The sequence below is a fragment of the Abramis brama genome (assembly GCF_963993115.1).
Source record: "Abramis brama genome assembly, chromosome: 1".
Classification (NCBI taxonomy): Eukaryota; Metazoa; Chordata; class Actinopteri; order Cypriniformes; family Leuciscidae; genus Abramis; species Abramis brama.
In genome coordinates, this window is record NC_139963.1 from 18,174,097 (window position 1) to 18,186,652 (window position 12,556).

General features: G+C 36.7%; 1 protein-coding gene across 2 annotated transcripts; it reads left to right on the top strand.

Moving 5' to 3' along the window:
• Positions 1-1,091: 1,091 nt before the first annotated feature.
• Positions 1,092-7,291, top strand: LOC311093809 (TNF superfamily member 14). Of its 2 annotated transcripts, XM_084131402.1 has the most exons (5): positions 1,092-1,344; positions 1,476-1,745; positions 4,361-4,400; positions 4,544-4,609; positions 4,889-7,291. In XM_084131402.1, the coding sequence occupies exons 2-5, from the start codon at positions 1,536-1,538 to the stop codon at positions 5,275-5,277; spliced, it is 705 nt and encodes a 234-aa protein (XP_083987528.1). In that variant the 5' UTR covers positions 1,092-1,344; positions 1,476-1,535; the 3' UTR covers positions 5,278-7,291. The 2 variants fall into 2 exon arrangements, with proteins under 2 accessions (XP_083987528.1, XP_083987529.1); XM_084131403.1 differs by lacking the exon at positions 1,092-1,344 and having other exon boundaries at positions 1,368-1,745.
• Positions 7,292-12,556: the final 5,265 nt, after the last annotated feature.

The following is a 12,556-nucleotide window of genomic DNA, read 5'->3' on the forward strand; positions in this document are numbered from 1 at the left end:
TAACATTTTGGGATAATACTTGTACTTTTTGGGGATTCCCCATATCCTCAGGCCTATGATCAACCAGATACAAAATATTATGTAGGCCGATAAATAAAGGCCAGGAACACCACAAGTGTGACTTTGTTCCATTTTGTACAAAATAAAAGCATTTAAAAAAACGACCTAGTTAAAGGACAAATCCAGTGAAAAATTAACCTGGGGTTAATTAACACATGGTTACCGAGTCGATCGTTCCCTGCGATGCGTTTTCATGAAAATCGAATGTAAAGAGTTTTATCTTTAAAAACAGATTAGCTCATAACACTAGAATATGGGGCACAGAGTAAGTAAAAGTAAATCGCTAGTTAATACCACTAACAAGGCTCAAAATAGCCTCACACTAACACAGTAGCATAATGAGGGTCCCTACATGCAAACCGAAGCATTGAGAACTTTGTAAGTGTACAGACAGTTTAATAAGAAGATACTTTATAAAGACAGTACATTACGCGTTTACATGCAGGAAACTGTGCCGTTCGTGACTCGATTAGTCGAGACTGTTTTCCAAGATGGCTCCTGCATGTAAACGCATAATGTACTGTCTTTACATTCGATTTTCATGAAAACGCATCGCAGGGAACGATCGACTCGGTAACCATGTGTTAATTAAGCCCAGGTTAATTTTTCACTGGATTTGTCCTTTAACTATTAAAGAACATTAGTGTGATAAACAGTACAATTGTTTCCAAATGTTGTTGAATATTAACAAAATAATCCAAAAATCATGCTTTTTTCACTCAAATACTGAGGTGTAATCTCAGATCAATGAGACCTACGATCTATCAGTTCCAAAAATAAATACAAAACCGGTCCTAATTGAAAGAAAACAAGTTGACAAAAAGATTGAATCCAATATATGGTGATAATATATCATAACGAGAGATTTACAAGCAATTTTTAAAAGGCCGGTCATTTTTGGACCACCTTTGTTACAGGGTTTTGAACACAGCGTAAGGGTTAAACTGTGAAGAAACGTGCGTGTATGTAGGACGGGAAGCTGTGGCTGAGAGCTGATGCACAGGAGAGAGGAAGGTGTGAATTGGTGGGCCAGTTGCATGGTCATGAAAATGCACGTGTAGGCTTTTGCACCACGTCTTGTACTAAATCCCATTGAAGATTCCACCTCCAACCTACTCAGACCCAAACGGAATATGTCAGTCTGAAAGACGAAAAAAAATCTGCTTTTTACCGTTGATGTATTTTTTTTTACTCGTTTTGAAACCAAATTAGATTTAAACGTTGCACATTTTTCTTCGCCAGTTGCAGATTTTGCTTTAACCATCGCTTGAGACAGCTTTACAGGTTTGCATGCAGATTCTGAGAGTGGTCTGACGGTTTTTTGGCTCACATGCATCGTCCGCCCACCTGTGGGCTTTTATGAGTGATGGTTATCTCTTGCTCTGACAGTGGGTCTTGCTCTCATTGTGTTGCAGTGGGTCTTGTTGCACTTCTCTGGATCTGCACTTGTCATCTGTAACGTGGCCAGAGACGGTATGCACATGGCTCCAGGTAAAATTTCATATCCTTCGGTGTTCGTGGTGGACAGCCCCACGAGACCCCCTCCGCTGCCGCCCAAACCCGGCTATAGACAGCGGCAGAATAAGATCCAGATGCTGCTGGTCATCCTGGTCATTATGGCTCTGTGTGGAATGACCGTTGAAGCTTGTTTCATCTACCGTCTGTACTCAAGCGAAGAACAGCCTGTAAGTACCATTCAGTCCAACTTTCATTCAGCATCAACACTATCAGTTCATCTCAGACACATCTGGGGTTTTATCTCAGCCTCCTGATTTTCTTTCTCATAATGTTATTCAGGTTATCATGTGGTTGATCAGTAACATTTAGTTATCTCAGACATCAAAATTAAAATTATATAGAACTCAAATTAAAATGTGCAACTACGGTACTTGTCGACTAACTCTCATTAGAGTATTAGTCGACTGTTAGGTTAGGGTTAGGTTAGTGGAATAAGTTGACGTAGTTGCAAAGTTACTTATAGTCAGTAGAATGTCTGTTAGGGGAGCATCGAAGTAAAGTGTTAGCAGATATTAAGCATACAGTCTACTAATACTCTAATGAGAGTTAGTTGATATATAGTTGCAAAGTTACTTATAGTAGAATGTCTAAAGTGGACTATTGAAATAATACAACAATGAAACAGGATGCAGAATTTCTGTCAGGCTCCTCCCTTTACATGAAGTTTGCAGAAATGTAGCTGGACAGACCTGTTGGTGCTCAAACCACATAGCGTGCTGTGGTTACCTGACCTAACCCGTGACCTAATAAACACGGTTATGAGAAATGGGTCTTAACCAACCTGCAGCGGGGTTATCTGATCTTAGCAGTGTGACACACATTAAGTCAACTGGAGGATGTTTGAAATTCAAGTCTTGTAATTCATTGATAACTAAGTTCAAGTAACCACTAAAATTTTTGGTTTACACATTAGCAGTGCTTGATAACGTAAGCCTATACATCACTGTTTATATGCACATTATTTATTATTATACACAGCCTTACAACTGAGCGAACATTATATTAGTTGCTTTTTTTTAAATAATGTCATAAAACTCTAAAGAAATGTTGGAAAGTCAGTTCAGGCGGTTTGTTTCAAATGTTCAAGAAAATGATTAGTTGAGTCTCAGACGTGTTCCCAAACGTCCCTGTACAGCATTTTATTTTGTTAAACAATAATGTTTTCATATGATATATTAGATCATTTAAATAAAGTTGTAAAAACTAAAAAGTTATAAAGCTATAGTGTAAAATGTGTTCCAGTAAGTCACGATTAAGCGGAAGTGGCGACCGATCTTTTCTTCCGTATCGTCACATAAATCCGGGAAAATAAAACCTGTAGGGGGGCGACTTGCTTCGTTGCATCGGTTGTTGATTGGATTTTTAAAAGTGGACGTTGCTCTCAAAAGTGGAGTCTGATGAACGTGAGCTTACGGGGACAGGGTTTAAGCACTAAATGATTTCACTGGAAGTCCAATGAAAATATAATGAATCATTCACAATAAGATCTATAACATAAATTTAAAAAACAGTTTCATTTCATGCCGACTTTAATACTAAAATCCTGATTTTATTTGTGCCAAATAAATACCCACTATTTAATAAAAAGTAGTTAAATATGAAGCGTTATACCTTCATAATACACATACTTCTATTTGAGGTGTGTGTTTTCATCTGGGAGATGTATTTTTTTTAGATCTGCAATGCGTCTCTAAGCCGTTTCCTGTCAGATGTTATATAGACATTTAGAAGATGTCTTGAAGATGTTTATGATTTAGAATGTATGTAAATTGCTTTTTAAAAGATGTTTATCAGATGTTCCCTTACGAAAAAGTTTATTCAAGTGTGCTATAGTATACTTCTTTTAAACTAAAAATAAGAAAGTATACTTTCAGTCTACTTTTTATATACTTCTCAGAAATATACTTAAAATTGCACTTAAGTATACTTGACTTACATAGACAGAATTTGGACTATACTTGTACTCAATCCTTTGATTAAGATATTTAAAAGTATAATTAAGTATACTTGGCTTGTGTTTACTCTTTTGATTGAGTAGCCTATTAAATACTTTTTTCACATAGTTTTACATACTGTCTTGTTTAAAAATATTGAGTTATAAAGAAAACTTTCAAGTATACTTGCAGTATAAAACTACTAAACTTGTAGTTTACTGAGAGTATACATCAAAGTTTACTTTTATAAACTAAAAAAATACTACAAGTATTTAAATAGTAAACTACTCGTATACTTATAAGTCACTTGTAGTACAGATGCAGTACAATTGAGAAACGTAGTTGTAAACCAGTCAATGTTTACTGTTACACTTATAGTACACATACAAGTATACTTTTATATACCAAAAAGTGGTCCAATTTAATCCTATAATCAGTATTGAAATAGTACACTTACAAGTTTACTACTAGTACATTGATATTAGTTTACTTATACTTAAAATAAACTTGAACATTACTTAAGTATACTCAATAAAATAAACTTGAAGTATACTTTTTTTTGTAAGAGTTTGTACACAACATAATTTTCCAGATGACAACAAGACATACGTGTGCTATCTGGGTCAGAAAATGTAGAGGTGATGCTTATGAACTGATGTTATTTTACAACAAATGAAGAAGTTTGCAGAAGAACAAATGAGTTTGCTGCTATGAAGACACGATATCCGCCGCAGAAGCAGCAGTCCATGATACATCATTGTAATGTTTTTCTGAGGTGTTTTCACCCAAGGCATTTAAAAAATCATAAACTGAAAGTGAATTTTATAAATGTATGATTCTCCTTTCAGACCCCTACAAATGAACCTCAGTTTGCCATGATAAAAAAAGGTAAAGATCACTTAACTTGTATTGTCACAAGTTTACTTTGATGCATTACATTGTTTTGCATTTTTAAATTCTAGTTAAACATGGCATATGAAGAATATCAGATTGCACTTAAATATATGGTAAATTTATGCTTTTTTTTATAGTGAAAGAAGGAAAACACGTACAACTTGGAGAAATGAAGCCGTCAAAACCAATGGCACAACTGACAAGTAATTTCACATCTGTTATTATTATTATTTTAGCCGTTAGGTTTAGTTTATTTGGCATTATTGACAATCGACACTACCAATCCAATGTCTACTCAGTATGAATATTTCCAAGTAATCAGAACTGAAGTAACACAAATAGAAGCAAATTGCACATGCATGTTGGACACTTGTTAGCTGGATTTACTTTTCCTTAAAATCATGAGAAATATAAATTCAGTCAAGTGCTGAAACATTTGAGTGCTAATGTACATGACGCTAATGCTGTCCTCTCCCATGTAGCTGGTAATTCAACTGTTGATGGAGTCATGCTGTGGAATGAGAATCATGAATCCATCCGTCACCAAGTCGAACTCAAGCCAGCTGAGGGAAAACTCGTCATAGAGAAAGAGGGATATTATTCCGTCTACTCTAAGATCCAATTCCAAGAGGATAAAATCACATGCACCCACTCTGTACTGCGGACTACAGATCGATATGGGGATGAGATTCTGCTTCTCCAGTCCTCTAGGTTTCATATTAAACCCCATAAGCCGAGACTCATAGACAACAGCTTCCTCAGCGGCATGTTTCATCTCTACAAAGGAGATGCTGTCTTTGTCAGGGTGAAAAATTGTTCACCTGTGTTGTCCAATGCTGCTGAGAACTACTTTGGTGTGTTCATGGTTTAGATTAAATCTGGAGTCTGACTTTTACCAAACAATCTCAGAGGGGGAAAAAAAAGTGTGTACACTTTAGAGGGAAGTACATTACAAAGGTGTAACTTTATGAAAAGGTATCGTCCCAGTGACAGCTTTTGATCTGGTGTTTCTAAGAGTGTATGATAAATCTGTAGACGTTGAATAAGTGCACCACTAGATTTGGATGGAAACTATATATTTTTATATTTATTTTTCCATTAAAAGTGTACAAACTAATTGTTCCACCTGAAAACAAGCTAGACACGGCAAATTAACGAATTATGAAATGAGTAGTACATGTGAGGGGTCATATCAAAAGGAATCAAACTTAATCTTTTGAGATTGTAAGATCAATATACAGAATAGATTTTTAAATAGATAAAAATGACTAACAATAAGAGTAAAATGTAGTTAAAAAAAGTTCTAAAGCCTGTGATGTTTCTGTGTGTAGCACCTGCCGCTCTGCACATCTGTTAGAAAAGATCGGCAGAAATATATATTTTAAAATATATCTGATCATTTCAGTTTGATCTTTATAGTTTGTCTGGCACATTTAGCATACATTGTTTTCTTAATGTAATACAGGCTTTGGTTAATAATGTCTGTAACTAATAATATAATCAGATCATGACTCCTCAGCAACAGGTGTCTGAATAAAATCATAACGGCTGTAATAATAATTGTTTAGGAAGATGAACATGATTTTTTTTTATTGCACCTTTATTTTGCTCAATATGTAAAATCATACTATTGCAATATATCTCAGCTCCTTTTGCTTTGCACATCTCAAATATTATATATATTTTTTTACTTTTTAAAATCGTTCTTATAAATATTTAATTAAATTATATGCAACTATTTGAAGATATTTCTTGCCTACATTGAGGTCTGAAAATGTAATATACATACTTATATACAAAGTATATATATATATACTTTCAAGTCAATGAAACGGAAGATCTTTTCTTTCATATTGTGACATACATCCAAGTGAAATACATTATCGGAAAAGATACAAATATGGCGGGGGTTCCACACACACACACACACACACACACACACACTGGTGTAAAAACAATTTCTACTAAAAAATTGCTAGTGTATATTTTTAAACAACAACTTAAAGGGATAGTAGCCTACACCCAAATATTTTTGTGATCATTTAGCCTACTCATTGTTGGTTATCAAACTGTTGATATAGCCATTGACTTCCATAGTATTTTTTCTTTTCTTCTACTGAGTAGCCTAAATTATGTCAAAATTTTAATTTTTGGGTGAACTATCCCTTTATGTCCTGCATACGGTACATTACCAGAGAAGTCTGTCGTTGAACACAATCTCACAGGAAAATGTGACTAGATGCCGATTTTATGCATTCATATGCGAATTGTATGTACGATTTTTAGAAAAAAGTAAGCATAAAATTCACAAAGTACAAAAATGTACAAATGCGATTGTACAAATTTATACGAATTAGCTACCATTTCGCCAAAACGTAAAATAGTTAAGAATTGCCATGAGGTTGTGTTTGGTCGAAAAGATCGAGTTGATATTTTGATTGAACATTAGGTTATAAAGTAAAAAACAAAAAACAAAAAAACATTCACAATAACATCTAAGACATACATTTACAGACTAGATAGGGTCAATTTCCATTTCATGCCGACGATAAAGTGTGTCATTTTGTAATAACCATAAACACTTGCTCTGTTTGTTTGAGAATACTGATAAAGCAACATTGACTCTCACAGAAATATTTAATTACAAAATTAAATCATTTTCTCTAATCGTTTCAAACTTTTGGACCCCTTTATAGCCAATCTCATATTATGCACAATAAGTGGCACATGGTCATGTTTTTGGATCTGCACAGTGGATATAATTTATTTGAATGATCAATATCTCTCTGCATCAGCTGCACAAAACTGTATTTCAAGTACATTAAATGAATGTTTGTTAATTTTGAATGGATTTTCTGCTCAAAATAAAGTTCTGCCAAACCTCAGTCTGCTCTAAGTCATCCTTACACGCAGTTATACAACACGCGGTGCATGATTCGTCATTTAAGCAATGATCCGTAATGCTGCGGTCTGACCTTTCCAGCTAGTCTACAGTGACACTTTCATTTGTGATTCTTGCTTTACCTGCAAATTTATTTTTAAATTCACGATGTACAGTTTTTCTGACTCATCTTGTCCTCCATCCTTGGGTGCGGAGAGATGTGAGTCATTTGTCTATTGAGATGCTATACCTGTTGTTCAGATGACATCAGCGATGCCTCTGCAACAAACATTTCGAGGTTTGGAGAAACGCTTGGATCGTTGTCCATTGCGCACGCATATATGCGCTTATCGGTGGAATCAGGTCCATTTTTATTTGATCTTATTCTAAGAAGCTTTTCTTTGTGAACGCCCACGCTTCTGTGTATTCTTAGCAGAGCTTGTAAACTGCAGAGGAAATGGGGGTGGGGAACGCTACCCGCCGCAAACACAGGTATGAGAACGGCTGTTTCGCTGACTCAGATCTGTCTGTCTTAAGACTGAAGCTTTTCTAACGAGCTCGGTGGAAGATTCCAACCAGCACAGCAGCAGATGCACATTTAGACAAAGTGAATAGGTAGGCCCAACTTTGCATGACATTATCACTTTCAGAAAAGAGTTTGGTGGTTTCATGCTGTCAGTGCATGAGTTTGATGATGCCTTGATGTCAGGCACAGCCCCTACTGATTTTGAATGGGAAGGTGTACGTGTGTGTGTGTGTGTGTGTTTATCCTTTGACTTCTCTTGTGTTGATGTGTGTGTGTATGTGTTGTGTATAGTTCCTTTGTGGGTGTATGATCCAGTGTACGTTCACATTAGCATATTTAGTCTTTCTCCTGTTTTGGTTGGGTGAAACTGAAAGTTATTTGGCTGGATTTCCCTGCCCTTTCAATTTCCACTTTATAGTATCAGTAAAGCGTGTGAAGAGTGTGTCTCCACTGAAGATTCAGATCAGAAGTGTTGCTGATTTTCAGGGCTAGTATGAAAATGCTTTTTGCTCATGAAAAACACATTGATTAATCATGTGGAAATCAAATTTAAAGGCATAGTTCACCTAAAAATGAAAATTCTGTCATCATTTATTCACCCTAATGCTGTTCCGAACCTGTATGAAATTCTGTCTTGTCTGGAACACAAAAGAAAATATTTTGAAGAATGTCTGTAACCAAACAGTTGATGAGCCCCATTGACTTCCATATTTTTTTTTCCTACTATGGAAGTCAATGGGGTCCATCAACTGTTTGGTTTCCCATATTCTTCAAAATATCTTTTTTTGTGGTCAGCAGAGGAAAGAGAATCATACAGGTTTGGAACAACTTGAGGGCGAGTAAATGATGACAGAATTTATCCCTTTAAATTCCACATCACGTTACAAATCTTTTTCCACCATTGTTTTACCAAACAACAACTGAATCTCTTAAGGGAATAGATCATCTCTGGATCTTCCAACATCCCCATCATAAATGCATTTCATATGACTCGTGCATTCCAAGTACAAAGTAAAATTAAAGTCTTTACGCACTGATAATTCACCGCAGCGCTCAAATCTCATCGATTGCATTCAGATTCAAATACAGGACCAATAAACGTGACATGTCAGGTTCGCAGAAACCATTGAGACCAAAATGCCATTCTTGTGTGAATGTCACATGCCAGTTTCAATTATGTGCAATAGAGAATGAGACTTGAGAGCTTCTGCAGATCTGAATTATAATCTAAATTTAAATCTATTGATCACACAAAGCTAAGTTTTTAGAAGATCGCCAACGCCAATGCCAACACCAATGCCACGGTTTTGTCCGTTTGGAATTGATTGGATGGTTGTGGTTTTCTATTGGTGGATCTCATGTGAGTGACAGGTTGTCCCGCCCTCACGCCAGTAAACACGTCATCAGAGAAGAGGTGTTGCTCCAAGAAGGAGGGGAGGTTATTTTGATTAAAGAGTAGGAGGGCAGATGAATTTAAAAAATTGTGCAAGGATAAATTATTTATGATAAATATTCCATAAAAAAATCTCTGTAATGGTGATATAAACACAATAAGTTGAAAGAACTTAATTTGGGTAAGAAAAAATAAATAGGGTGAATTCAGGTGGTTTGGGCCTTTCTAACAAAACAGAAATGTTTGACTTGTCGATTTATGAAGGGCTTAAAAAAAAAGAAGCACAGCACAACACTCGGACAGAAGTCCGACATCTCACAGTGTTAAAATCAGTAAGTAAAACAGCGCCACCTGCTGCTGTAATATGGGAGCTCAAGTGACAGAGCCTCTTACCCCCATTGTCTTGATCTGACAGACATGCATTGTTGTGTTATTGTCTGAGAGAGAGCAGCGACGGATGAGACAGTTCAAATAAAGGCAAATGAAATGTGTGAAATGAGAGAGATTTTCCTCTTACACCACCGAAAACAAGAGACACAAGAACATCAAATTAGCATTTTTCAATATCATTTTCAGCAACACAGCATGAGAAGGGAAAGAGATCTCCAGAAAACAAAGATCGTGAGAAGTGAGAAGAAGCTGATGAATGAATTCACTGAAAATGAGATTCCCCTCAGCAACAGAAGCGAGTGCAGTGGAAATGCTTCTGCATTATCTCCCTCTTCCTGTGGAGGAGGTGGTGAGCGGATGGTTTTGACGAGAGTGGGCTGTAAAATTAGCATTTTGGACCTTTTGGTGGCTAATATGAGACTGATTGCCCTTTTCAGATTCATTGGAAACGGCCACATGAAAAGATGAAAAATAGGAACACCCACTCAGAAAAGACTGGATGCGCACCAGTATATCGCCTTGTGTGCAGAATTATTATTTATGCGTAGGACTTCACCATGTCATGAAGCCAAAATTATTTGACCTCAGCCAAATTCCATCAGTTATTTTAAAATCGTTTCTACTATTAAATCCACAATTTTCAATTTATTTTTTTAAGCAAATCACTCAGTGTCCATCCATCTTGGCAGTATATTCCTGTAGGCTAACTCGTATCCAAACGGAATGGCCAAAATCTCAAAAACGTTTTTAGCCCCCCCAAAAAAGCTTCTTTAGCTCTATAAAAACCCATAAACTTGTTTTGTTAGTATAAATAATTTATTTATGTTGATTCAGTGATGTTAAATAGTATGACTTGAATAATTCACATTACAGTTTTATTAGCTACATTTCCACAATTCCCCCGTCCCAGACAGCAACATAGTGCAACAACCAGATCCGGGCCACATCTGGTACATGTGGATTCAACGCGTACCAGATGTGGGCCGGATCTGGGCCGACACTATTTTGCTGTCTGGGGTGTGTTCATGGTGAAGCATGTTGGAAAACAAATCACACATTTCGGGGAAGATGAAGAGAAATGTCCAATAGACAAATGAAGTATCCTAGTCAGAGGCCAGATGACTAAAGTTGCGGACACATTGCTGTTTTAGGAATTTTTGCGGGCTGTTCGATAATTTCAATAGGAATCCATGTGATCAGGAGTTTTGCATGAGGATGAAAAAGTTCCCCACGCAGATTTCGGTCGTCTTCAAGTTGGTCAGGTGAATTTGCCGAGCTGACCAACAGACCGCTGCTTGGTTTGAAAGTGATATCTGTGTGAGCTGTGTGAGTATTTTTTTATACAATTAACGCTCGCCAAGCACCAAAAGCGAGTACAAATCAAGCGAGTTGGCGAGTATATAAAAGGGTTTCAATCTCCAGGTGGCCGGCAAGATTTTTTATGAATCCCACAACGTGAACAACTGTGAACAACTGTGAATGTTGATGGGCCAGTGCTGCATCGTCGTGAAACTTTGAGCCTCACAATTTTACATATTCAAGTGCAAGAAGATGCGAAAGAACCTCAATAGGGCCTATGTCACCGGAAGTACGTCTTTTAGTAGGGATACGGCTCTTCCGGTTAGCTTTTTACAATGGCGGAGTCCGATAGATACTGCTGGACCAAATCTCTCCGCAACCTGCCTGAAGTCACATATGACGATGTGGTTCGGATGGTAAATGAAAACTCTCAAGTGGAAATGTCAAAACTGAGGAAAGGGTACAAGTTCTTCTGGGAGAACCATTGTTGTTATAGCTCTAGCCGTTCGCCAGTAAGGTAAACGTTTCTATGGTAACAGCGAGTTGGACCAATCAGCAGACGTTGCTGCTACGCTTAGGATTGTAGGTAGTGTAGTTTTTTTTTCATAAGATCGCGGATAAAACATGTTTTTCTTAAAACAAGGTTGATTTCATACAAACTTATAGCTTCTACAGGAGCAAAAACCTTCGTTTCACAACCTCATAGCTCGTGGTCAGTCTACCTCGGATGGTTTAGACATTATGGCTGATAATCTAAATCCTTATCGAGAAATACTGTTGATCGGAAGTTCTGAATCCCTACTCCGCGTTCCGGAAGCAGGAAGTGTGACAAAGGCCTATTCATTACTCACGCGCTGTGTGAGAAGTTTTGTAAGCACAAACGTCTGAAGCGCGCATCCAGAAAGCCAGAAAGCAAATATTGAATTGAGCTCTCTTTCGCGTCGTCTTGTGCTTGAACGAAAAAATTCACACAAAATTATGTTTAAAAAATGCCCATCTCGTAGAGTATCCTAGTAAACAGTCAGTTATGGCTTAAGTGAACATAAACAGTCGAGAAAGACAATGCATGTGTACAGTATCAGTACATTGGATCACAAAGAAAAAATCACTCACTGCTCTTGACTGAGTAACTTTATTAAGGATGAATCTATATTTAATTTATACAGTGAAGGCCATGCAGTGGCAATCAGGCTATTCATTTATTAAATTTCTGTACCTGAAAACAACTATTAGATCTACCTGAAAAACCTGAAAAGCACTGTTTATTTCATTTGTATCGTTGTTCTTCTGTATTTATTAGTGCTATTGCTTGCAGACAGTTTACTTGTCTTTAATGATGTTTTACATTTATATTAGTTTGGCTAGTAGTTTTAGCTGAGGTATCAAAATTGGAATAGAGAATTGTGAATTTTCACTGATATCTAAACCTTTGGTGTCATTACTTCCTGTTTTTGCATGGCCAGTAAAAAAATATTTATGGCCGGTAAATTTTCTGCAGTCACAGGCCATTGGCAGTGTGGTTAGTTTTAGGCCCGGTGCTACACTATTTACAATAGACAACTGACCTTTTTATGTCTGCAAAAATAATTAAATAAATAATGCAAACTAATTAAAGGCTAATGCGTCAGATGAGCGTACAGGTTCCACACAGGTTCAGGATA

Excerpts from the sequence above, each read along its gene's own strand:
- LOC311093809 (XM_084131402.1), top strand. The coding sequence starts at position 1,536 with ATGCACATGGCTCCAGGTAAAATTTCATATCCTTCGGTGTTCGTGGTG. Across the intron at positions 1,746-4,360 it reads ACTCAAGCGAAGAACAGCCT|ACCCCTACAAATGAACCTCA; the intron begins GTAAGTACCATT and ends TTCTCCTTTCAG. Across the intron at positions 4,610-4,888 it reads ACCAATGGCACAACTGACAA|CTGGTAATTCAACTGTTGAT; the intron begins GTAATTTCACAT and ends TCTCCCATGTAG.